Source organism: Callospermophilus lateralis, chromosome 13 (assembly GCF_048772815.1).
Source record: "Callospermophilus lateralis isolate mCalLat2 chromosome 13, mCalLat2.hap1, whole genome shotgun sequence".
Lineage (NCBI taxonomy): Eukaryota > Metazoa > Chordata > Mammalia > Rodentia > Sciuridae > Callospermophilus > Callospermophilus lateralis.
The window spans coordinates 37,067,172-37,094,793 of NC_135317.1; the positions used below are offsets into that span (position 1 = coordinate 37,067,172).

Here is a 27,622-nt window from a genome sequence, read left to right on the forward strand (position 1 = left end):
AAATCACATACTTAACAATTACAGAGATATGGGTCACCCAAGAATCCTGATAAACACCACACTTAAAAGTAATGAAAATTTTATTTTCCCGAATCTGTTCCTTTCTCAGGTGGGAAAGATGTATTCACAATAAGGCAGGCAGGTGCTAGGAGGCTAGGCGTGGTTCTGCACACGTGTAATCACAGCTGATGCAGGAGTAGCCTCCTTTACAGGTTAGCCTGGGTAATTTAGTGAGACCCTATCATAAAACAAAATGGGGAGGGATGGGGGCTTCGAGCAATGGAGGGGCGCTTGCTTAGCAAACAATTTCATGAAATCATAGGGGGCTGATGCGGCCAAATAAACTGGCCTCATCCTATTCTTGGAGGTCACCCAGAAGAACACTGATGGGCTGCCAACTTATTCAGGCTAGGAACGTCTTCCACTCAATCCACGCCAGTCCACACACCTGGGACGCAGGGCTCCCTTCAGTCTCTCCCCAAAAGCCCTGTCACAAGCACAAGAGCCGCCCGCACAGGGCCCCGGGTCTCTGCAGTAGTGACGTAATGTAGATTTGCGGCTGTCGATTGGGTAGTCAGAGAGGAGGGGTGTGCCGCTGACGACGGAAGTGACGCAGACCGGAAGCGGGTTTCCACTGCGAAGTTGGGGGCGCGGGTTTGGAAATTAGAATATAAGGCTGAAAGCAGCTGCTGCTGACAGCCTCGTTTCCAGTTTTCTCTTTCTTTCTCTCTTTTTCTTTTTTTTGGGGGGTCTATTTAAGTATTGATTCTGTCACTAAGGCTTTTTCCTTAGTTGTCTTTGCAAAGTGAGTGGCGTGGCCTCGCAGTGACTTCCCCGAGTGACCCTGGAGGATCAAAGCCGGCTGTGGTGGAGGCGAGGAAACGGCTTTTAATTTAGCTGAAACTCGGGAAACCAAGGACTGTCCTCCTCGTTTTGGAATTTAACTCGGCAGGATCGTCGCGATTTCCTTGAGCACCTGAAGGTCCCGGGACTTTGTGGGTTGCTATTCATTGTGAAGATACTGCACACTGTAACTGGGACGGAAAAAAAAAAAAAGTTTCTTTTGGAAAACTGAACACGGAAAAAAAAATGCCTATTTTCCCTAAAATATCTTTGAGGCCTGAGGTTGAAAACTATCTTAAGGAGAGCTTTATGAATGAGGAGGTGGGTCAGACAAATACATTTGAAACTTTTTTAAAAATTCAAATATTTACATATCCTTCAGGAATAGAAAATCTAAATAAAAATCTTTAACTTTCTCTTTACCATTCGTCTATCTGAATATAAGAGAAAAGCCAATGTCTTTTTCACAGGAATTAATGCTTACTGATACAGGAGATGAATAAGGCATGCGTTTAAGAGTGAGAAAACATTCGGGTTTTGGTTTTTTGGGATTGGCTTACTTCACTTAGCATAATATTCTCTAACTCCATAGTAGTTATGTCACTGAAGGGGATACGAGAATAAACAAAAGATCCCTGTCCTCAAAAACTTAAGACCAATATAGAAGAAAACGCCTGTTGTCTTGGAGCGCTGCCTCTGACACTTAGGTTAAAAGGATATTGTAATTTGTTGAGTGCCCCTGTGAATGTGGTCAGTTGTGCTAGATGATCTACAAACTCGTGCATTTTAATCTCTACGACTTTTTTTTTTTTGGCAGTTTTTTTAAAATCTGCAGTACTGGGAACTAAACCCAGTCCTTTAAAAAGAATTTTTGAAATGGTCTGCCTAAATTGTAGAGGCAATTGGGATTCTTCTCCCTCAGTCAACTGATTACAGGCAGCTGTTCTCATTCTAATAGGTGAGAAGAGTCCAAGGAATCATGTGACTGATCCGATTTAAAATCTGAAGGCAATGAGCTGAGGTGTAATGAAAAAAAAAATTCCGATTTAGAATCTAAAGCAGTTGATTTGTTTTGTGGTTCTCAGTACATTAATTCTCATGGTTTATCTTGATTTCCTCTTCTGTGAAAATAGAGAATGGCTGAAAATACAAGGCTGTTTGGGGTGTCACGCTTAGGTGAAAGCACCTGGAATCCATTTGGTGCATAATAACTCTTCAAAATGTTAATTGTTTGCTAAAGGCAGTGTGTAGCATAGAAGTCCTCATTGTTAACTCTGTGTTAGCAAAGGCTGTGCTCTATTCTACTTTACAGTGTTTTAGTAACTTCATTTTTCTAAATCTTTTGATTTTCTAATCAAATTAAAGTCACTTAAATGTTACTTGCTTCTTTTTTGAATATGTTAATGAATCCAGGACCTTTTGATTTGATTTTTGCATTTTCAAAGATTACGGGACTATACTATATGGAAAACATATATTCATTTCAAGGGAATTAAAATATAAAGTGTGTGTTTAAAGAAGTGGAGGCATTTAGCAATTATTTTCAGCAGTTTTTTATTCTAATTTGTTATATATGACAACAGAATTCATTTCAATTTATACTACACATATAGGACATAATTTTTCATGTCTCTGGTTGTGCACAAAGTAGAGTCACACCATTCTATCTTCATACATGTACTTGGGGTAATGATGTCCATCACATTCCACCATCCTTGTTAATCCCATGTCCCTCCCAACCTCCCCCCTCCCCTTTGCCCTATCTAAAGTTCCTCCATTCTTCCCATGCCCTCTCCCATCCCCATAATGTAGATCAGCATCCTCATATCAGAGAAAACATTCACATTTGTTTTTTTTGGGATTGACTTACTTGGCATTATCTTCTCTAACTCATTTTACCTGCAAATGCCATTATTTATTCTCTTTTAATATTGAGTAATGTTCCATCGGGTATATATCACAGTTTGAAGGGCATCTAGGTTGGTTCCACAATTTAGCTATTGTGAATTGTGCTGCTATAAACATTGATGTGGCTGTGTCCCTGTTGTGTGTGTGTGTGTGTGTGTGTGTGTGTGTTTTAAGTCCTTTGGGTATAAACCAAGGAGTGGGATAGCTGGGTCAAATGGTGGTTCCATTCCCAATTTTCCAAGAAATCTTCATACTGCTTTCCAGATTGGTTGCACCACTTTACACAGTATGAATATGTCTTTCTCCTCAAAACTTATTGTTGCTTGTTTTCTTGATAACTGCCATTCTGACTGGAGTGAGATGAAATCTTAGAGTAGTTTAGATTTGCATTTCTCTAATTGCTAGAGATGTTGAACATTTTTTCATGTATTTGTATTTGTTGATTGTTTGTGTATCATCTTCTGAGAGGTGTCTGTTCAGTTCCTTGGCCCATTTATTGATTGGGTTATTTGTTTTGGTATTAAGATTTTTGAGTTTTTTATATCCTAGAGTTTAGTGCTCTATCTGAGCCTGTGATAAAAATCGGCTCCATTTTGTAGGCACTCTGTTCATCTCACTGATTGTTTCTTTTGTATTTTCAGCAGCTTTTTAAATGAACATTCTTGTATAAAAGATTCAAATATCTTTGACACCATTGCTTTTTTTATACCCACTAACTACATGATATTACAAAAACAAAAGCCATCCCTTTGCTTAAAAAAAAAAAAGTACTGAAAGGAAAGAAATATTTACCTACAGAAAATAAATATTTTAAGACCAGTGACTTAGTAGGCTGGTGAGTGGCTTATGAAGATTCGGAGTAGTCACAATAAGGGAAAATGGGTGCCTTAAAAAGCTTCAATGACAAGGGTACCTGGGTGAGACTTTATACCTTCATTTCTGACAGGTATGTTTGCTACTCTGCCAGTCTTTTTTGGATGATATCTATTTGTTATATTTAATACTACATTTAAAAGCTGATACCCTGGAGGATCTTTGATAGTGAGTATATCAATGATATTTATTCTGTATATATTGATATTTCCAGTTGCTCTAGGATATGAAATTAGTAAATAACACTATAAAACTGATGGAACAGTTATTGAAGTAGAGTGAAATCCTGAATTTATATGAACAGATGTAGCAGATTTTAATATTTTAAAACTGTTACAATGTTTTTCTAAGTCCTTTATGTCAGGTATTTTGTTAGGTGTTTATTACCACAAGTAAGCCTAAGAACTCTTAAGTGTTATGTTTTTCTTAACATTGCTAACACAAAACAATACAACAAAATGAAAGAGAACTGAACAATGGTTAAAAGATATTTCAATAGATGGAACAAATGTATAAGCATATTTCCTATATTTTTATTTTGATGAAATAGAAACATTCTTTTTCCCCCCTGCAGGTTTTAGCTGTTTCAAGTAAACAAGATGCACAAGAAAAATTTGAAGCTCTGTTAAATCACCTGTCACATCCTCCATCATTCACATCTGTCAGAGTAAATACACATTTGGCCTCAGTACAACATGTAAAAAGTCTTTTAGTAGATGAACTTAAGAAGGTTTGTGTAAATTTTTTGTCATATCAAATTACATTACTACCATGTGTCATGTTGGTCCACAGTAAAGCCCAGTGAATGGTATAATAATATTGCAGTCTTATAAACAAGAAAGTTGAATAATGAATGTTAAATTACTCAAGCTTGCATAATAAGTGGTAATGCTACAAATTTGAATCTGGCACTTCTCATTCTGAATTAGATGAGGAAAATACTTTTAAAATAGAACAAGAAGAATTTTGTGTTGTCTTGACAAAATATTTTTGGCATGATACTTCTGTAAGTGAAGACAATATTATAAAATGACTGTTTTTTGATTTCCAGCCAGAAAAGTAGTATTTTATTTAACTCGTATTGTCTTCTTTGCTTTCAAAACAGTTATCTAGCAATGGTATTGATTCATTTCTTTTTTTTGCTTCAGTCTTATTACACTATTGAATGTTTCATGGTCTCTTTAGGAATCATTTGATAAGTCTCATGTTGTAAGAAGATAAGTATATGAGAACAAAACAATATAATAAGACAGAAAAATTAATATTTAGAGTAATAACAGGTAAAAATATAAGCAGTTCATAAAATGACTAGGCTCCTTAAATGACTACTCTCATAGCCATGTACATATATTTTTGTCTAGTAGAAAAGAAACTGTAATGAAGCCCATCTGAGGTGTGTGTAATTCAAGTATATTAGATTGTTTTCATTTCTAACAAATTGTTCCAACAACTTGGGTGTTCTAGTATCGCAATCTGATGGAAATCTCAGATCTCACGGACTAGGATTTTAGGACAGTCACTCTGAGATTTGGGTCCCTTTCTTTAAAGGTTAGGATTGAACAGTAAAGCCTGGGTCATAGGCACTAGATGGGAAACTGTATACCTAAGTCTAGCAAGAAAGGGGACTTAGAAGAACTAAGTCTAGTTTTGACTATTCTAAATTTTCTATTTCCACATTCCAAACTCCATGTGTGTCCTCCAGAGATGTCCCAAGTAGTATGGTACTAGGTAATTTGTCATAAATTTCTCTGGAACATATATTGCAATTCAAAAATTTTAAATTTCATATGGCTGATAGGGTTGGGAGGAAATTGGATGCTATGTAAATTACAGCTGGTAATATACGATGGTGTAATCTCTTTGGAAAACAATTTTGGTAACATCTTTAACACAAATTTACTGTGCAGTCCAGCAATTCCATTGCTATGAATCTACCCCAAAACAAGTAAAAACATAGCCATACATATTCTTGAACATGACTGTTGTTTGTGGCATTATTTACAAGTCAAAAGGGGATAGATCCAAATGTTTATCGACTAGTGATGGACAAATGTAAAATATTCATACAGTGGAATACTGTTCTATAGTACAAATGTAATAAAGTAGATTAACATCAAAACACTTGATAAATGGGCTGGGATTGTGACTCATCAGTAGAGTGCTGGATTAGCATGGGTGGGACCTGGGTTCGATTCTCAGCACCACATAAAAAAAAATAAAGGCATTGTGTTGTGCCCACCTATCAAAAAAAAGATTTCTCTCTCTGGGGAAAAAAAAACAAACAAACCACTATTGATAAAAATGAGACATAATATTACTCTATATGAAATTTCCAGAAAAGGCAATGGGATTGAATCCAGGGGCACTTAACCACTGAGCCATATACCCAGCATATATATATATTTTTTTTGAGTCAAGACCTTGATAAGTTGCTGAGACTGGCTTTGAACTTGTAATACTCCTGAGTTACTGGGATGACTGGCCTGTGCCACCATGCCTGGCTCAGAAAAGGCAAATTTGTAAAGAAATATTAGTGGTTACCCGAGAATGGGAACAGGATTTGACTGCAGATGTCAAGTGGGATTTTTGTGGGGTGGTATAAATTATCTAAAATTGGATTGGGATGCTAATTGCACAATTTTTAAAATTTACTAAAAAAAAAAACATTAAATTTACTGCAAGTTATTATATATTTAAAATGGGTGAGTTTCTGATATGTAAATTATACTTCCTAGGGCTATAAAAGCAGGTGATATGCTTGGTTTTTTTGTGTGTTGCTTTGGTAGTTAGTCATATGTATGATTTTATGAAAGTTTTGTTTTTGTATCCTCTTAACAAGCTCCTGATAGAAAAGGAAAGAAGAAAACCTTTGATTTGGGAAGGATTAATCTTTAAAATATTTCTATGCTATAAAGCAAATAGTATTTATAAAACAAAAGGAAATGCACAATTTATTATCTTCTTAGAAAGAGCTGTTTAGTTGATACTGTAAGGCCACCCAACAGGGAGAGAGAGAAGGAGTTTATCCATCAGATTACTCATTGTTAGATGTGGCTTCAGTCAAAAACATCCTCTGGAAGATGCAGAAGTCAAGGGAGATACTGACTTGGTAGAAATATTAGAAATTTTAGAAACTTACATTTCTAAAATAAGTAACATTTTTACATTTATCAACTTAGAAATAAGTAGATTTTACAAGTGTTTTCTAGATAGTGTGTGAATACTACATAGCAGTGCAAATATGTGTTGTTATTGCTCTTTCATATAGTATGTGAAGTTGAGTTGTTAATTCCTAGCTGGTTACCTGGCATAGACTGTTCTCAATATTTGTATATTTTCCTGTGTATATAGTCCTGTTATCCAATCCATTGTTCCATCTGCTGTTCATTCTGCATGGGGTGACAAGTCATCTGCCTGCAACAGTGGTATGCTGCTACATATTTAATAGGCAATTTTCTGGGAAATATAACCTGATTGGTGGTGTAAATACTCCTACAATGGTCAGTTTCAAGCTACCAGTGTGGCTATGGAATTTGGGAAGGACACACACAGTGGGCCTATGTGAGCTAACTCCATCCACCATCTGTAGTGCTGGTTTTGTGCTTATTTCCAGTCTAACCAGCCAAATATAGAGGCTACTGAAAATTCTGAACTGCCAAAAACATTTGTTTCTTCATTAAAACTGACATGGCTTCTGGTGTTAATATTGTATATTAATTAATATTCAGTAATCTCAATCTTTAATGTCCTATTCAGAATCTTTTAAGTGACTACATTTAATTCTATATTAGATGTATGTTTTCAAAGTAAATCATGAAAGGTAAACGTGGTTTGTGTTCATTTATATTTGGTACTGGGGTTTTAACTTTGGTGCTCAATCACTGAACTACATCCCAGTTCTTTTTTATTATTTAAAAAAATTTTTTTTTCAGTACTAGAATTGATTATTTTTTATTTTGAGAGTTGCCTCAGCTGGCCTTGAGCATATAATCCTCTCCTTAGGCTCCTGAGTAGTTGGGATGATAGACATGCATCACTATGGCCAGTTTAGAGTTTGTGTTTGGGAAGTGAAACAGTAAGCAAAATTGAGTCTTACAAAGGAGTCAAGTTCAAGGCCAGCCTCAGTGACTTAGACCCTATCTCAAAATAAAAAATGAAAAGGGCTGTGTGTATCTAGCTCAATGGTGGAGTACTCTTAGCTTTAATCCCCAATACCTACCTTCCCCCTAAAAAAAAAGTCAAGATACATCAGAATTTTAAAGAAAATGTTATTTTGAGGTGTTCCTCCCCACCCCCGTATCCCATGGAACAAAATGAAAGTGCTCCAAATCAAGCTTTATATTGATTTCTTTATAATTTTGTGTTTGTTTTAAAACAGCAGCTTAATGGATTAATTGTTCCTGTTCTTCAACATCCAGACCTTCAGGATGTCTTACTTATTCCTGTTATTGGACCTAGGTTTGTGACTATTTCATTTTCAAATTACATTTTTCTAATAAAAATTTATCACAGGATTCTTTTTTACTCTTTGGTGATAATGTGAAGTTTCTCCATAGATAAACAGGAATTTATAAATTGATAAATGTAAACTTTGTCATGGGAAACACTAGAGAGGACTAGGAATGGGTGATAGGACCTTGATAATAATGCACATTAACTTTATTTAGTGCAATGATTAAATTTCAATTTTTTTCCACTTTCCGAGAAGCTTTATTTAATTTATTTCTTATGAGATTCCAGTGGTAAATTAAACTGGTTTTTGAGCTGCACCAAAATACAATTTTTTTTTGCGTTCAGAACTGATGTGTTTATAAAATTTTATCCACAATTCACAATTATGTTAAATTACTGTGTCCCAGGCATTGATTAATTCATTTATATATTTGGAAGGCATATATTGAAAAACAGGCTTTCAGAGTTCTTTACCTAAGGACCATTTTTTTCTTTGTTTGGTCCTGGAATTGAACCCAGGAGCCATACAACTGAGCTACATCCCCAGTCCTTTTTCATTTTTTATTTTGATGGCCAGCCTCAAACTTGAATCTTCCGGCTTCAGCCTCCCCAGTCTCTGGAATGATGGGTGTGTGCTACTATACAGGCTCCAAGAAAAATTTAAAAGTCACTAATTATGGTACAAAAATAAAGATTTTTTGTTAAAGCTTTAAAGTAATTTAGTGGTCAGTAGAAGAATAGTTAATTATTGGTTTATCCATGCAATAGAATATTACATGGCTTTTAAGGTGGAAGAACTTTATGTACCAATAAGATGTTAATGATCTGTTAAGTGTTAAAAACAAATGGGCTAGGGATACAGTTAAGTGGTCAAGGGCTTGCCTAGCAAGCACAAGGACATGGATTTGTTTCCCCAAACATACACATACACAAAATAGTTGTACTTAGAATAATTACTTTATTTGCAGTTAAGGAAATGACAGCTACACATTTGTGTATGTTTCTTTACATATGAAAAAAAAAGTCTGGAAGTTATAACCAACTATGAATAGTAGCTTAACTCTGAGGAAGTTGGAATGGGAGAAAGGGGATGAGTAAAAGATTTTTACTTGTAACACTTCTGTTTTGTTTTTTACTATAAGCATAGATTTTTACAATTAAAAATAGATTAACTGCAAAATCTGATTAGTTTAAGGTGAGATTTATAAGTGAAATGGTGAGATTTTCAGTGTACAGTTTGAGCTTTGCCAAATATTCAACTGTATAGCCAAAACTCACCTGACTCAGTAACTGAGCATTTTTATCAGCCCAGAAAATTTTCTTGGATTATGCTACCCTACCGGGAAACTGCTGTTCTGATTTCTGCCATTTCTTGATTTTTGAACTGGTCAACTACTACAGTAGATCTGTAGTATTACAGATAGATCTGTAGGTCTTTCATTTATTTATTTATTTTTTAGTTGTAGTTGAACACAACACCTTTATTTCACTTGTTTATTTTTTTATGTGGTGCTGAGGATCGAACCCAGGGTCTCGCATGTGCAAGCTGAGCGCTCTACCACTGAGCCACAACCCCAGCCCCATCTGTAGGACTTTTGAGGCTATACTCCTTATGAGGATACAACATTGATGTTGATAGGTTTAAAACTTTGCCACTTCTCATTCTGTTGAAATAATTTTATTCTTCAGATTAATACTTTTTAAAATAGGTAACACTTAGTGGGTTTTCCTCTTTATAAAAGGCAAATTTATTGTAAAATTTTAGAATTATACATAAATTAAAAAGTGACTATTTAATTTTATCTCTCACCCAATTTTGATTATCTTAGCATCAAATTCATATTTTTCCAGACAGCTTATCTTTACAACTGCACACCTGAATGCATGTTTGCATTCATTTGTATATATTTTTAGAAAGAAGAAAATCTTGTGTAATGTTTTGCAATTGTTTTTCTGTTATTTAAGACGCTATTATGGATATTTTTCCATGTTATAATTTTCTGTGATTTATGTATCCTTATATTATTTTAAATAGCTATATATATAGTACATCTTATCATTGAGCTTAAGAGTAAATTCATACTACATGGAATTCCTGGGTCAAAAGTCTGTACTTGTTTTGGTCATAGACTGTTTTATTTAAAAAATTTTTTAAAAATACTTTTTTCTCCACTTTTTGTTGATGCACTATAGTTGTACATATGGTGGAATTTGTTGTTGCATATTAGTACATGCACACAGTGTAACAACATAATTTGGCCAATAATGAACTGTTTTAGAAGTGGCTCTCGTAAATAATGTAGCACGTAAGTTGTCTGCCTCCTCTGTACTTTGCTTTCCTTATCTCTACTTATCTCTAAAATGGAAATTAAAGATACTTTCTAATCATAGGATTGTTGTGAGGCTTAGAATAGTTCATGGTACATTGTATATATTCAGTAAATGTTTGCAATACTTCTAATTTTTTATTTCATATGTTTTGCTTTTTTTGCATTCAATTCTACTAGCTCACTTTTGTTTTTGTTGCTGTTCTTCCTTTTTAGATGTTCTTTAAGCTTATTTAAAAATAGGCATATTTGAAACTTTATTGTTCATATTTATGTGCTTTTTTTGTACTACCCACTATAGGGTCTGTGTTTAATGTTGACTGAATCCTTTTTACTTGTAACTCATGAATGAACATGGTTGCATTCTAGTATGCCATTTGCTAAAGAATGATATAGAATGTGGTGAAGAGAAAGCCTATACAATTAATTTGAATTTTTTTTTCAGAAATAGTTTCATCAGATATTGTTATAGCACAGCTCTAGTCTTGGTGAGCAGAGCTGATTAAAAAATGTAGGTTCTCTGTGAAAGTTTGTAGTTCACACTGTTTTTTGTTTGGAGCTTTAGTTAATTGTGTAGTTAACTGAGGTCACAAGAGTACTTAGAACATTGTATCTGAAACATTTTTTGTGGGGTGGTACTAGGGATTGTCCCCACAGGTGCTGTACTACTGAGATATATCCCCAGTCCTTTTCATTTTGAGGCAGGGTTTTCTTTCCCCCTTATTTTAAACTCATTTGAACAGAACCTCTTGATACGTTGTTGAGGCTGCCTCAAATTTGTGATTTTCTTGCCTCAACCTCCTGAGTTGCTAGGATTACAGGCATGCACCACGTTGCCTGACTTCAGTTTGTAATTTTAAATTCTGTATTTTCTTAGTTCTCCCTTCATTAAAATTTCAACACAATATTTCAAATAGGTTAGAATAAAATTTCCCCTGTTTTTCATAATTGATCCAAATGAGGCTAGATTTGCCTTCTTTAGCCAGCTTGATTTCCATCTTTTAAAGTTGCTTTTTCACCAACATCAGTACTGTTTTAGTTCACTGCTCACAGTTCTGGAGCCTAGAAATCTGAGATAGGGTGACAGGGTTCTGGTGAGAGCCTTCTCCTGGATTGTAGATGACTGACTTCTGGTCCTATCCTTACATTGTGGAAAGATGGTGAGCTCTCTGGATTCCTCTTATGAAGGCACTGATCCCATTCATGGGATTCTACCATCTTACCTAATTATCTCCCAAAGTCACCTCCAAATATCATCACATTGGAATTAGGGTTTCAGTGTGGATTTTGGATAGGATGCACAGTCAGTCCATAATAAGCACTTTAAAATTTTAATTTATATGAAGTCATAAGGTAATCAATAGAATTTCAAAGTAATTGCATAAAGACTGCTGGTTAAATAAAAATGGCAGTCCATCTGAAGATAAATTGGTTGGCATATAAGAGTATCACTTAATATCAGTTTTATCCATCTTCTGTTTAAAGGGTTGTTAAAATGTGCAGTTAAAAATAAAAAGTGCCACAAGAAAAACATTTTTTTTTTTTTTAAAAAAAAAGCAAAACAAAGATAAAAAGTGCCATGTAGTTTGTTGTTTGTTTTAATGGGACATTCCCATAATTGGTTTAATTTCTAGTTACTTCATTTTTAATCATTATTTTTTAATTTTTTTTTTTTTTAGTATTTTTTTTTATGTGGTGCTGAGGGTCAAACCCAGGGCCTCATACATGCTAGGCGAGTGTTCTACCGCTAAGCCATACCCCCAGCCCCTCATTTTCAATTATTTTAATAGTTAAGAAAATTTTTTTAATTTGTTAATGAACCTTTATTTTACTTATTTTTATGTGGTGCTGAGAATTGAACCCAGTGCTTCACACATGTGAGGCAGGTGCTCTACCACTGAGTTACAACCCCAGCTCTTAATAGGTTTTTTTTTTTTTTTTTTTTTTTTTGAGAGAGAGAGAGAGAGAGAGAGAGAGAGAATTTTAATATTTATTTTTTAGTTTTCGGCGGACACAACATCTTTGTTTGTATGTGGTGCTGAGGATCGAACCCGAGCTGCACGCATGCCAGGCGAGCATGCTACCGCTTGAGCCACATCCCCAGCCCTTAATAGTTTTAATTAGGTGTCTTTGTACTATTTTTCCTCCAGTTTTTATTGTGTATTATTGCACCTTATTATTGGTTTACTCAGTAAATATAATTTTTAACATGTTTTATGGCCTATGCCAACTCTTGTATTTCCTCTTTTTTATTTCCTCAGTGTCCAGGATTTCTATTCAGAGTTCATCATGTAAACACCCCCTGCCTGGTACATACCCAAAGTCTAAACTCGCAGAAGGAAATCTGGTGTTCATCTTAAATACCAGTTTTTATGGCTTTTAGACACAGTGAACTACTCTTATCAGTTAATAGTAGGGACACTTCTGAAATCTAAACTGTAGATGCCAGTTAAGGCCAGCCTTATAAGCAGACCCTTCAAAGGGAAACAGGCTTGTTATGTTAACTTTTCTCTGTGCTATCTATTCTAGAATTCATTATTTTCTCTCCTTAAATTCATAATTAACATTATAAGGTTCCATTATACAAATTTATGCTGTGGGTAAGGTGCAAGTATTACAAAGACAAATGGTTCATGCTTGTTCAGCTTAATGGGAACTGTGGTACAAGTCAGATGATGATTAACATGGTGAAAGTGTAAGTGAGGTGCTATTGGATAATGAAGTACTTACATAGAAATTCGTAAAGATTTTCTCTAAGCAGGTATTTTAGTTGAGCTTGAAGATGGGTAGAAATTAGGCTGATAAGATTAGGTAGGTAAATGTATGCTAGGTACAAAGAAGGCATACCCAAAGATTTGAACCACCATAAAAATTCTGGTGGTTAATGATAAAAGAGATCAGATTTGGCTGCTGAATTGATTTTTCAGAAGTGTGGGTGAAGGACAGATTGTAGAAGTTAGGAGAGTCAGGTTGTGAAATAGGAAGGATATTTTTAACTAAGAATATTTTCTCCCCATAGACTCTAGGAGCCAAAGAATTAGTGTTAGAGTAACAATTAGATCTGTATTTTTGAAATATAATACTGGTAATAGTTATACATTAGTGAGTTGTGAAGTCAGTTTTTTATGAATTAAGTGGATATTTGTCCTTAAAATTTGTGTAGTAAAGGAGTTGTTTCATGAAATGATAAAAGTGTGTGTCTACACACATGGAGCCGTGTATGTGGAGTGGATTATTGTATTTGGTGTTTCTTAGGTTACAATCAAAATTTCAAAAAGCTTTCTTAAAAAAAAAATGAATTGCAGAGCTGGAGAAGTTAGGAATCCATTTTAGTTTTTAGTTCAACAGTATGGTAAACTAAATAACCTGAATATATTTCTGCTACATATACCTAGGAATGTAATAAAAAAATAAAATGGGTCATAAAATGCATAGCCAAGTGACTAGTAATAAAATAAAATATTTAGGAATTAGGAATGGAGAGTAATGGGGAAAATAAAGCAATTGAGTGAGTAGTAATAAAGTAAAATATTTAGAAATTAGGAATGGAGAGTAATGGGGAAAATAAAGCAGTAAGCATCTAGAGTAATATTAGGGGGTGAGGTTTGGAGAAAGAATATCACTCGTGGTTTTTATGTTTTGTTTGTTTGGATTTTTTTTTTTTTTTATTTGGTACTGGAGATCTAACAGGGATACTTTACCACTGAGCTATATACCCAACACATTTTTTCAATTTTGATACAGGGTCTGGCTATTACTGAGGCTGGCCTTGAACTTGTAGTTCTCCTGTTGAAACCTCCTGAGATGGTGGCATTACAGTAGTGCACTACTATATCTGGCCATTTGTTGGTTTTTAAATTTAGAGTCTTTGATTTTTAATAGGGGTTTAACACTGGGGACTGAGATCTGTCTAGCAGTCAGTATGAGACAGGAATTAGGAGGTGGGGGGGGGTCTCTGTTAGGGTCTAGGTTAGGGGAAAAAATTCTGAGAATGCACTATGGTTCCATACCTCACAAAGGTTTGGAATTCAAATCTTATTACTCAAGTGGTCTTGAAATCTACATTCTTGGAAATTGACATATAAATTGGGTCCCAAGTCAGTTCTTCCACTGCTTGGCACAAACCAATCAAAATCATTCTAGAATGGCACACTTTTAAGCCAAGCCTCACACTTTTCTCATCCTTAAAAGATAATTTAGGAATCAAACTATCATAGTGAAAATTAGTGTGTACAGTAAACTACAGAAATAGGATCCCCTAAATTCTAATAGAACTTTCTGGTAGAGGATATAAATTGGTTTTCCTAACTGATTAAAAACAAAAGACTAAGACAAAAAGGTAGAATTGATAAATAATTCATAGAAATATTGTTAAAATTAAGAATTCACTCCTCAAACTAAACTTAGACCCAACTGATACAATTATTGAATTAGGTTATGATTCAGGAAATGATCCAGAATGCATCAGAGATAAAGAAATTAGAAATATGAAATTGAGATTGAGTAATGGTAAATGGAATGAAAAGACAGCTCATATTTCTAATGAGTCCCAGATGTAAAGAACAGAAATAATGGAGGAAAGAAAATAATGAAAGCATTAAGAATTTTCTAGAATTGATGAAAGACAAATTTAAGAAGTACAAGTCTGAACCCAAAGATAAAATAATCCATAGCTAGGTACTTCAGAGTGAAACTGTGGAACACCCAAAACATAAAGATCTGAAAGTAATTAAAAGTAAAAGGCAGGAAACTACACCAGTAACAAAGAGATCATGTATGTGTGAAGTCTGTTGCTAGACCCAAGCAGTCAGTCAAGCTGGGCATGGTGGCACATGTCTCCCAGTGTCTCTGGAGGCTGAGGCAGGAGGATCATGAGTTCAAAGCCAGCCTCAGCAATGGTGAGGTACTAAACAACTCAGACCCTGTCCCTAAATAAAATACAAAATAAGGCTGGGGATGTGTCTCAATGGTCAAGTGCCCCTGAGTTCAATCTCTGGTACTTAAAAGAAAAAAAAAAAGTCAAAATTTGAGGTAGCATTAAATAACTCAAGGAAAGTCAAAGCTTAGGAAGAAGAGGTTTAAACGTATTTTGAGACAGTAGTTTATAAAGAACAGAAATTTCTCACAGTTCCAGTGGGTGGGGAGTCTGAGAATAAGGTACAGGTGCTTGGTGAGGTCTTGCTGTATTCTCACATGATTGGAGGGTGTTAGAGAGCAAGAGAGGTGTTAGAGCGCCCCTGGTACCAAAAAAAAAAAAAAAAAAAACTCAATTTGGGTTCATCTGAGGAATATAGGAGAGAAAAATATTTTGTGGGACTTGCTGAGTTTGAAGTTACTATGAGACATCTGTATATAGCTACCTGCAAGTAATTCAAAATATCAATCTAGAAAGACTGAATATTAAAATTTGTGGCTTTATTATTATTATTTTAGTAAAATTGGATCTTGCTATGTTGCCTAGGCTGGTATTAAACTTGTGGGCTCAAGTGATTCTCCTTTATGAGCCTCCCAAGTAGCTGGTACTACTGGCATGTGCCTGATAATCTCAACTATTTGGGATTATCAACCAAGTGATTATTGAAATAATGAACTTGCCAATGGGTAGAATGCAAGGCAAGTAGAGACCATGGTGTGCTTTGGAACTTGAGCTTGAGCAACATGAATAGGTGGGATCAGGTAGTGTATAGTTGAGAAGTATAGTGAGATTTGATAACTGGATTTTAAGAAAAGATTATGGGACACAATTCATGTGTGAAATGTTGCCAACCAAGGAAGCTCATGAGAGACTGCTCAGAATTTTTATTGAAGGTTGATCACATTAGGACCTTTGATCTTTGGAAAAAATCTCACCTAATATTAGAAATGATGCCAGATTTTAGTGGCATAAAGAATGAGAAATTGAAAAAAACCTCAAAAATGTTGTATAGAAAAGATTTATCTGTCTAGATTAAAAAAAATTCACAATTTTCCATGCAACAATTTAGAAATCTTACTCTTTCCTTTTCTTCTGTTGTGTTTTCTTCCAATTGATCCCAGTGCTGCACTCATGTTAAGTACTGTACCACAGAGCCACATCCTCAGTCCTAGAAATGTTTTTAATTTCTTGCATACTTTTCTGTTTTAGTCTTTCAAAGCAGCAAAAGTGTCACAGTGTAATATGAAAATAGTAATGCTTATTAAATGATTAACAGATTTTTATGCCACTCTCCTTCCTTCCACTAGATGGACCTCTTTCAATTGTTTTCTCAAATGCTCAGGGTTTTTTTTTTTTTTTTTTTTTTTTTAAACACTATCTCTCTATTTATTCCTTTCATTTCAGCTTTCTCTTATTCAGGAAAATCAAGGCTAAAGAGATTATTTATATAGAGTTCATATTGAAACATTGAAAATGTTTGTAGGCATTGGAGGAATATTACTGTTAACTTTCTTTTAATATTCATAGAAAGAATATAAAAAGACAGCAGTGTGAAGCCATTGTTGGAGCCCAATGTGGTAATGCAGTATTAAGAGGAGCTCATGTCTATATTCCAGGAATCATATCAGCATCAAAATGTAAGTATAAGTTCTAGAGTTCCCTAAAAATCATGTGTATTTTCAAATGGAAAATTTGGTATTGTTGAGATGTTGTTCAAATTTACCTTTGTTAGGTATTTTCCAAGCTTAGCATTTAACATAGCCAGTGAGGATTTTACCTGATAAGGACTAACAAATTAAGCATGCACATAAAGCTTTCTGACAATTGTTTTCTCTCCACATAAGTATTTACATGGTGATATTTGTTTAGGGAGTAATTACTAATTACTGATGAATAGACAGTGTAAGTGAGATTCTGTTTTGTATTCTTAACTCTGTTGCCTTAAAACCTCAGGCTGCTCTCATGTCATTTGTGAGGGTAACATGTAGAACTTGGAATCTTATCATTAGGTTAAATGTGATATTTTTAATTTATTCACTCAATTGACAGCGTATTGCATATGCTTACTAGGTTAAGACCCATGGTTAACTGGTATCTTAGTGGATTTGAAGTCATAAGACACTGTTTGTTTGTTTATTTTTGTGTGGTGCTGAGGATCAAACCCAGTATCCCACACATGCAAGGCAAGCCCTCCACCACTAAGCCACAAGTTTTAATCTATTGCAATCTTATTCTTCTCTGGGCTTTGGTTATCTTATATATGAAGTAAATATTTTGATCCATGTCAGAATTGTCAGACTACTTCCTGTTGACCAGATTGAGCCTATGTTTGTTTTTGTCTGGCCTTCAAATTAATTTTTTTTTAGAAATTTTGTTTTGAGGAATCTTAACATACTTTTTTTTTTTTTTGGACCGGGGATTGAACTCAGGGGCACTAGATCACTGAACCACATTCCCAGCACTATTTTGTATTTTATTTAGAGACAATGTCTTAGCGCCTTGGAGTTGCTTCGTGACTTGCTGTTGCTGAGGCTGGCTTTCAACTCAGTATCCTCCTGCCTCAACCTCGCAAGCCGCTGGGATTACAGGCATGTGTGCCATGCCCAGCTCTTAGCATACATTTTTGAGGAATTTTTTGGAAGGAAACTTAAAGAGCTTTTGCATATTAAGCTAAGATACAAAGATTTACAGGAAATATTTTAAAGAATGTGAAGTTTGGGGATCATAATTTATATAGAAAATATCTTCCTTTGCTCAGTTGAACATTTCCAATTAAAAGGATGTTTTAAAGACTACTCTTTTATTTTCAGTGAAAAATTTCTCCATTTAGATTTATTGTTGGGAATATTTTAAAGCCAAAAGTTAGATTTTTCTGTAAGGATTATATTGAGATAATTAGCAAATTTGAATGGCTTATTTCCACTGTTTGTGTCCCTAGAAACCCTGATTGTAGCTTGAAGAACTTTTTGTTATTCTCCTAAAACATGGGTTAATGTAATCTGGTTTTCTTTCTTTCCTAGTTGTGAAAGCTGGAGATGTTATTTCTGTGTACTCCGATATTAAAGGGAAATGTAAGAAAGGAGCCAAAGAATTTGAAGGAACAAAAGTATTTCTTGGAAATGGAATTTCTGAACTAAGCCGCAAAGAAATCTTCAGTGGGCTACCTGAAATGAAGTATGGTATCCAATGCTATGGGAGAAATAAACATCCTTTGAGTGGTTTAAGGATAGTGTACACAATGCAAAAACTCAAATGGAAAAAAATTATTTAATCCATAATCCCATGATTTTTTGGAAAAAAAAAAATCCCTTTAGGTAAAAACAGTAAATGGATTAAAAAGCCTACATAAGCAACCAGTCACATGCTGATTGTCAAACAATTTTACTTGTCCTTTGAATTTTTATGATTTTTGCATCTTTGAGGAACAGTACTTGACTTGATAGAGAATGGATTAGATGACTCATCTAGATCAGTTTAACATTCAAATTTTGTGGAAAAAAAATGTTTGTGATTTTAATACAAAAAAAAAATTTGCCCCTTGATTCTGGGGATTGAATGAAGGGGCACTCTGCCACTAATTTATATCCCTAGCCCTTTATTTTTTGAGACAGGGTGTCACTGACTTGCCAAGCCATGAATTTATTATCCCCCTGCCTTGTTGTCTTGAGTAGGTGAGATTATAGGTGTGCACAACCACACCCAGCAAAAATAAGGTCTTTTAAATAAAAAAATTTATCAGAAAATCAGTATTCACATGAATATTTCTGTCAAAAATTTATGTTTGGATTTGTTAAAGCCAGTTAGTGAATCTAAAAAAAATTAAATCCATGAACAATACAGTCTCTTAGTTCTTTCAGCTTGTTTCAGAATGCTGTAGACATCTTCATTTCTCTAAAGTTGACATGGACATACTAAGATCTCTGCATTTATCCATCTAGAACTGGACCATATCCCTGATTCCTGGAACAGTTTTTCATGTTACAGCAGTTTTTCTGTCTAACTGAAACTCCTCTGAAGAAACAGATTATTGGATTTCCTTTATTTCGATAGTAATACTTTCTTAATTGTGTTCTCCTTACAAGGCTTTGGGAGTATGAAAATCATGCAAATGTCTTCTGTTTCTCTTTGAGTCTATAATAGGGGATTGATATTTTAGTTCATTATTAATGATATACTTTCAGTTCTTTTATTTGATGTGGTGGTTCCTATTACTGTGCTGAGTAATGTTTTCGGATCAGTGTTCTGAATGTTTCCTTTATTGATAGGAGTAGAAGGCAGCTATTAAAAAAAAAAAAATTGACTTTCTCTGACAGTGTTTGTGTGCGCTCTCTTCCTCCTTTGATAGTCTCTGACTATCTTTGATTGCATTGTTTGTCTTTATAAATCACTGTCTACCATGCCATCTGTGTCCTGGCCCCTTCCTGTTCTGATCAGCTCCACTGCCACTCATAAAATGGGACAAAGGTAGAAAAGGTCATATTGGGAATGTGTCAACACTTGGGCAGTTATTCTATAAAAAGGTGATAGGAGGGTGTAGTGTATCGTCTTTGCCATTGCTCAGCATGATTCTAGGTATTTTTTCAGCTTTCATACAGGTACTGAGTAGAGTATCTTATAAACTCGATCATTCATGAAATGTTGATTAATTAGGTAGACTAAGTTACCATAAGTCAGTTACCAAAAAGATAAGAATGAATCAATAATCAGATGTTCTTGGCTTTTTGGTTTATTTGAAATAAAGAAATTCTTGTGCCTAAATGAAAAACTTATTTAATTTTATTTGATTCTGATGTGTTCTTTTACCCTACTCAAGGTAAACATTCACAAACAATTCTCAGGACTATTCAAAGTATTTTAGTGTTAAAAATTTTAAAAAGGCAAAGAATTTTATATTTGATATTCTATTTGAGTATGTTAATAGAAATATGTACTATGTAGTTTGTACACACTAATGTTAGATTTCCTCTTTTTCAGAGGTATAGGCATAAGAATGACAGAACCAATATATCTCAGCCCTTCATTTGACAATGTACTGCCCAGTTACTTATTTTTACAAGTAAGTATCTATAGAAGAAAAATATTTATGACATTGAAACATATTTTAGTGGATAACTCTAAATCTCAGTGTTTTTATAAAAAACATATTAAAACATTTCTGGTGGTCTACTTATATATATTTTGATCTACCTTTGATTAAATAAGGAAAATCTGAGTGCTCTTGCTTTTTTCCTTGATACATTTTGAAAATTTTTTTGTCTTTTATTCAAAGGTGACTTAATGACATTAAAATTACTGCTTTCCATCTAAGAATGTCAGTCCCTAAATAATGCACACATTTGATGTTCATTTAAGTGTTCCATTTGTATCTTTTAGTAACATTCTAATAGTTTAATGATATCAGATTTATGAGATGGATATCAGTTGTAGTAATAAGTCATCTGGTTTGCCTTTTCCAGTTTAGTAAACACTTTCATTCATTAACTCATTAGTTACTATTTGCTGGTTAGATGATGATATTCTCAATATAAGATGAAGATACTGAAAACTAGATCTGTTTTTGGCCAACTTCACACCACTAGTAGTTGGTAGAGTCTGACTACAAACCTAAGTTCAGATGCCATGTGCTTTATTCTCTTCCTAGTATTAAACCAAAAGGTATTCACAAATTCGGAGATAATTCCTGCGGTGAATAATCAGAAAATGATTTATATTGTCATCTATTTACACATTAGTAATAATGTGAAATATTAGACTCTATAACCTAATACACAATGGCTTGTGGATCATTTTTGGTCATTTTGTTTACTTAGTTTTTAGTTTTTGCTTATTTGTTATATAATCCATTTTCAAACATTTGTGATCATCAGACAATACAGCCATGCATCATTGCTTGCAGCATCTAATACAGTATTATTTCTCTCTTCAGTAAAAGAAAGGGCCATATACCTGCTTATCCCATGATTTAGTTTTGACTTTGGAAAAGAGAAAAATCAGTATAGTCCAATTTTTATATATTTGTTGATACTTATACTAGGATCACTACTTTCCCTAACCTGTAACCTTAAGATTAACTTGACTCAAAATATTCAAGTAGCATTATAAAGTCATATTCTTTATCACTTAATGACAAGGAACATGAGATGTTACAGCTGGAATAAATCTTTTATATCTGAGGGTAGAATTTTTGTCACTTCCCTAGTGAAAGCTGTTTTATTGTACAAAATGTATATTGATGATCTTTGATTGGCCAGTAAACTTATTAAAAATGAAAATGGTAATACCAGCTAGCACTTAATTGAGTGGGTATTGCATTGCATGTGTCATGCTGAGTGTTCTGGATACACTTTTTCGTATGCTACTTGTAAACCTCCAGTTTCATAGACAAGGAAATGGGGGCCTAGAGAATAGAAGTGTGTGCACATAGTAGACACTCAGTAATTTTCCAGTGGCTAAATCAGGGTTTGCTAATTGCCACATAGAAATCACGAAAGCCAAAATTTGAATGTAGGTCTTTCTGACTTAAAGCCTTTGCTCTTGACCATATGCCAATGCTTACAGTGTGACTCTTGGAAGATCTGAATCACTTGCAGGACCTGTTTTAAATGCAGGTTCTGAGCTGAGTAAGCGGGAGCTCCAGGTAATTCACATAATCCTTAAGTTTCCCAAATAGTTCTTTTACAACTTCCCAGAAATCCTTGTCTACTATTTAGTTTGCACATGATTAAATTTCCTTTTACAAGCTATACAAGGGGACACACACCTGTAATTCCAGACTTGGAATACTGAGATAGGAGCCTTGTTAAGTTCAAGGTCAGCCTCAGCAACTTAGCAAGATTCTGTCTTAAAATAAAATTGACTGGGGTCATGGCTCAATGATAAAGCACCCCTGGGTTCAATTCCCAGCACCAGTCAATAAATTTCTTTCCCTTTACAGACTAATTCAGAACTGTCAGGTTTTTAATTGGGTCATATCTGATACAGTGAAATCTAAATAGCTTAATTTAGTGCACTCCAGACCAGGGAATAACGATTTCCTTAAGAAACATTTCCAGGGGCTGGGGATGTGGCTTAGAGGTAGAGTGCTCGCCTAGCACATGTGAGGCACTGGGTTTGATCCTCAGCACCACATAAAAATGAAACAAAGATATTGTGTCCACCTACAACTAAAAAATAATTTTTTAAAAAAAGAAACATTTTCAAAAGAAGAATAGTAAGTTTATTTTAAGAAGAGTGTCCATCTTAAAGAATCATTTTGGTCCTTGAACTCCTATATGTTATGATTTTCACAAATGGAAAAGTTTTCATATTTATATGTAATGGTAATAGAACAAATTTGGAATTTCTAAACAATCCAATAGCCTTTTCAGGCAAACATGAACAAAGGACTATAAAGTCTAGATGTGAATTAAAAGATTAAAAGTATAATGATGTGAGAAGCATCATCTTAAAGCACTTTTCAAGAGCTTTAGGTCATTGAAATAGATACTGACACTTCAATGTCAAATTGAAAATTCTGCTTGCTTTTAAGTGTCAGTTTCCATTCTTCTCTAAAAGCTAAGAGGCCGATAGTAGACATAACATATCATTGCATTGTGGTTTTAGGGACCAACATGATGTCATAAAAGATATTTAAGATCTTTCATAGGTTTCAGCCTACAGAGTCTTGCTATCTCACAAATTTTATAATTCCTTCATGCTGGTCATCAGGACTCTGGAATAAATTAGTATGCATCAAAACACTTCTAGAACTTAAAGAACTTGTAGGTACCTAGGGTCTGTTCTTGGAGATTTCCTAATTAAGTAAAGTTTTATTTTGGAATTACAGGGTAAAATATAAGAATTGCCGAGATAATACAAGAATTCTTGTATGCTCTTTGCTTAGTTTCCCCTAATAGTAATATAAATTATTTTTTACTTTTTTCAATTTTTTAAATAGTTTTTAAAATTCTAATTAGTAACAAATCATGATGGTACATTTGTCATTGCTTAGAAAACCAACAGTGGTTCTTGGAAAGTTAAGCTGGGAAGAACACTAGAACCTGCAAGTTTAAGACCAGCCTGGGTAACAGTGAGATTGCTATCTCATTCAAAACAAACAAAAACTGATACATTAAACCATTAAACAGTATCCCCATGTATGTTACATACAGCACTCCAAATGTGTATACCATATTATAATAAACTCTAAATTTTATTCATACACCAGTTTCTCCCTTACCTTCTTTTTTTGTGTGTGTCTATGTGTTTTCCAGGATCCCATGCTGTATTTAATCATTGTGTATTCTTAATTTCTTCTGGCCTGGGTAGTCGCTGTCGTTCCTTATTTCTAAAACCTTGATAGTTTTGAGATTATCTCTCTGGAGAATTTAATTCAGTAGGTCTAGAGTAGGTACTAGAAATCTTTTATTTAATTTTTTTTTAATTTTGAACTTCACAAAAAATATTTTTTGCAATTTTTTTTGGTACATTGATTATACATAATAGTGGAATTTATTGTGATATATGTGTATGTGCACTTAACATAAATTTTATTCCCCAGTATGTCCCCTTTGTCTCTCCCTGGTCACTGTCGTCTTGTCTACTAGTCTCCTATTTTCATGAGACATACCGCTTTCTTTCCCCTCCTTTTTCTTTACAGCTTCCATGCACGAGAGAAAACATGACCCTTGACTTTCCAAGTCTGGCTTATTTTAGTCAATATCATGTCTTCCAGTTCCATCAATTTTTCTTCATTCTTCTTTGTGACTGAGTAAACTACTTTGTGTGTGTATATATATCACATTTTCTTTACTCATTCATCTGTTGATGGACAGACACCTAGGCTGGTTCTGTAGTTGGGCTATTGTGAATTGTGCTACTATAAACGTGGGTATGCATGTTTCACTACAGTATACTGACCAGTTTTTTTTTTTTTTTTGAGAAATACCAAGGAGTGGTATTTCATATAGTGGTTCCATTCCTAGTCTTTTGAGAAACCTCCCTATCAATTTCAATGTGAGTATACTAATTTACAGTTTCACCAACTGTGTATAAATATTATCCCCCCCCACATCCTCATGTATTATTACTTATATTTTTGATGATTGCCATTCTAACTAGAATGCCATGAAATCTCAGTGTTGTTTTGACTTGCATTTTCTGACTAAAAATAGTGAATATTTTCTTCATATTTGTCGTAAATTCATATTTCATTTGAGAAATGTCTGTTTAGTTCATTTGCCCATTTATTTTGTTTTTTTTGGGGGGGTTCTTTGGAGTTCTCTATGTATTCTGCATATTGATTATGTCAAAAGAGTAATTTGTAAATACTTTCTTCCATTTTGTATGCCTTCTTTGTGCTCTTAATTATTTCCTTGCTATGCAGAAGCTTTGTAATTTGATGTTATCCCATTTATTCTTGGTATTTGCTATGCTTTGGGAGTTCTATTGAAGAAGTTGTTGCCTGTATGTGTATGTTAGCGTGTTAACCTGATGTGTTCTTAGAGACATAAGAAGACCAAAAGACCTCTGCTGTTCTTGTATAGACTATTAATATTGTTAAAATGGTAATATTACTAAAAGCAATCTACAGATAACAATGCATTCCCAGTTAAGATGGCAATGACATCCTCAGGACCTAGAAAAAAAGTTCATATGGAAGAATAAAAGACCCAGAGTAGCAAAAACAATCCTGAGTAAACAGAGCTATCCTGGAGGCTTTACAATACCTAATTTCAAATTATACTACAGTACTATAGTAACAATAATTGCATGGTACTGACATAAAAACGGACAGCTTGAAAGTTTCTGGTGTAATTCCTAATTTTGATTCTTTTTTTTTTTTTTTTCTTTTCTGTGGGGCTGGGGGTGGTGTACCGGGGATTGAACTTAGCGGCACTCAACCACTGAGCCACATCTCCTTCCCCATTTTGTATTTTATTTAGAGTCAGGGTCTCACTGAGTTGCTTAACACCTTGCCATTGCTGAGGCTGTGATCCTCCTGCCTCTACCTCCTAAGCTGCTGGGATTGCAGGCATGTGCTACCATGATGGACAAGTCTGATTCATTCTGAGTTGACTTTTGTGCAGTGTGAAAGATAGTGATCTGGTTTCATCTTTCTATATGGATACATAGTTTTGCCAGCATCATTTGTTAAAAAGATTGTCTCTTTTCTAACATATTTCTGATCCTTTTGCCAAGGATCAGGTGACTGTACCAGGGTGGGCTTGTCTTTGTGTCTTCCGTTCTGATCTACATGTCTCTCTTCCACCTCCTTTCTCTTTTTTGTCAGTACTGTATAATTTTTGTTACTATAGGTCTAATATAATTTGAAATTAGGTATTATGCCCCTGGTATTGCTCTTTTTGCTCAGGATTGCTTTAGCTATTCTGGATCTTTTATTCTTCCAAATGAATTTTAGAATTATTTTCCCTGTATCTGTGAAGGATGTCATTGCTGTTTTGTCATTGCTATTCAATATGCATTGAATCTGTAGATTGCTTTTGGTAATGTGGTCATTTTAACAGCATTAATTTTGTCTAAACAAGAACAGGGAAGGTCTTTTCATCTAGTAGAGTTGTCTTCGATTTTTTTCTTCAGTGTTCTGTAATTTTCATTATAGAGGCTTTCTGCTTGGTTAGATTTGTTTCCAAGTTTTTTTTTTTTTTTTTTTTTTTTTGAAACTACTATGAATGGAATTGCTTTCCTGATTTATTGTTCAGTGGATTTATTATTGTTGTATAGAAAAGCTATTGGTTTTTGTACATTGATTTTTTCCCCCCCTCCCCCCCACCTCACAGTTCTGGTGACACAATATCTTTTATTTTTTATTTATGTGATGCTGAGGATGGAACCCAGTGCTGAGAGTAGAACCCAGTGCATCACATGTGCTAGGCGAGCACTCTACCTCTGTGCCATAACCCCAGCCCTTGATTTTTTTTAATCCTGCTATTTTGCTAAATTTATCAGCTGTAGTCATTTTCTAGTGGTTTCTTAAATCTCTTAAGTTTAAGATACCATCTGCAACAGTGATAGTTTGACTTCTTCTTTTTCTATCTGTCCCTTTTTTTTCTTTCTTTTGCCTAATTGCTCTGGCTACAATTTCAAGTACTATATTGAATAGTAGTGGTAAGTGTCAACATTCTTATCTTGTTTGTGACTTTGGAGGAAATGTTCTCTGTTTTTCTGTTTAGGATGATATTAGCTTTGGGTTTGTTGTATATACCTTTATGACATTGAGTTAAGTTTCTTCAATGTTTTTAACATGAATGGGTGTTAAATTTTGTTAGACTTTTTTTTTTTTCATCTGGTGATGATCATGTGATTTTTGTCCTTAAATTCTATATGTGATGAATTAATTTATTGATTCGCATATGTTGAATCATGCCTGTATCCCTGGGATGAAATCATCTTGATCATGATATACAATATTGTTGATGTGTTTTTTAATACAAATTGCTAATATTTTATTAAGAATTCTTCCATCTGTATTGCATACATCAGGGAATTTGGTCTTTAATGTTTGTTCATGCATGTGTCCTAGTTTGGGGATCAGGATGTCCCTTTTATTTTCTTCTCTTGCCTAATTGCTCTGGTTAAAATTTCAAGTACTATATTGAATGGTAGTGGTAAGAGTTGACATCCTTGTCTTGGTCCTTATTTTAGAGAAAATGACTTCATAGAATAAATTTGGAAGGGTTCCTTCACTTTCTCTTTCATATAATAATTTGAAAAGTGTTGGCATTAGTTCTTCAAAGGTCTGGTAGAATTAAGCCGAGAAACCATCTGGTGATGTTTTTTTCTCCCCTTCAGCAATGTATTTATTGTTTTTCTTTTTAAAAAAATTACTCATTATTTTTAGTTACATGAGAGTAGAGTATAATTTTTCAATTATACAAACATGGAGTACATCTTATTCTAATTACATCTTGTTAGCCTCTATTTATGTGTTTTCCCTTGCCTTCTAATTAGTATCCCAATCTTGTGGCTGTACATGATGGGTTTCTTTGTTGAAGCTTTTTATTACTGTGTTGATCTTATTGCTAGCTCTTGGTCTGTTTAGGTTTTCTATATCCCCTTGGTTCAATGTAGGTCATATCTGACTAGAAATTTGTATCATTCCAGTTTATTGAAATATAAATTTTCAAAAGTCCCTAGTGATCCTTTGAATTTCAGTGATGTCTGGGATAGTATCTGCTTTTCCATCTCTAATTTTATTGTTTTTTTTTTTCCTCCTGGCTGAGATATTTTCAATGGAGATATTTTCCCACACACTCTTGTATTTATAATAACAGGCATGGGCTCCCCTTTGTAGGTTTTGATGATT

The 27,622-nt window shown here is 34.3% G+C and overlaps 1 protein-coding gene across 2 annotated transcripts in view; it reads left to right on the plus strand.

Annotated features, from left to right (window-relative positions):
- The first annotated feature begins 630 nt into the window (after positions 1-630).
- Positions 631-27,622, plus strand: part of Nsun6 (NOP2/Sun RNA methyltransferase 6) — a 50,506-nt gene continuing 23,514 nt past the window's right edge. The window contains exons 1-6 of one of the 2 annotated variants that reach the window (XM_076832436.1): positions 631-1,164; positions 4,199-4,354; positions 8,003-8,082; positions 16,846-16,955; positions 18,339-18,492; positions 20,293-20,374. In XM_076832436.1, coding sequence (XP_076688551.1) covers positions 1,090-1,164; positions 4,199-4,354; positions 8,003-8,082; positions 16,846-16,955; positions 18,339-18,492; positions 20,293-20,374 — 657 coding nt within the window. In that variant the 5' untranslated portion in view covers positions 631-1,089. Of the gene's footprint in view, positions 1,165-3,758; positions 3,793-4,198; positions 4,355-8,002; positions 8,083-16,845; positions 16,956-18,338; positions 18,493-20,292; positions 20,375-27,622 lie in introns of those variants that run through there. The other variant, XM_076832437.1, reaches the window with a different exon arrangement.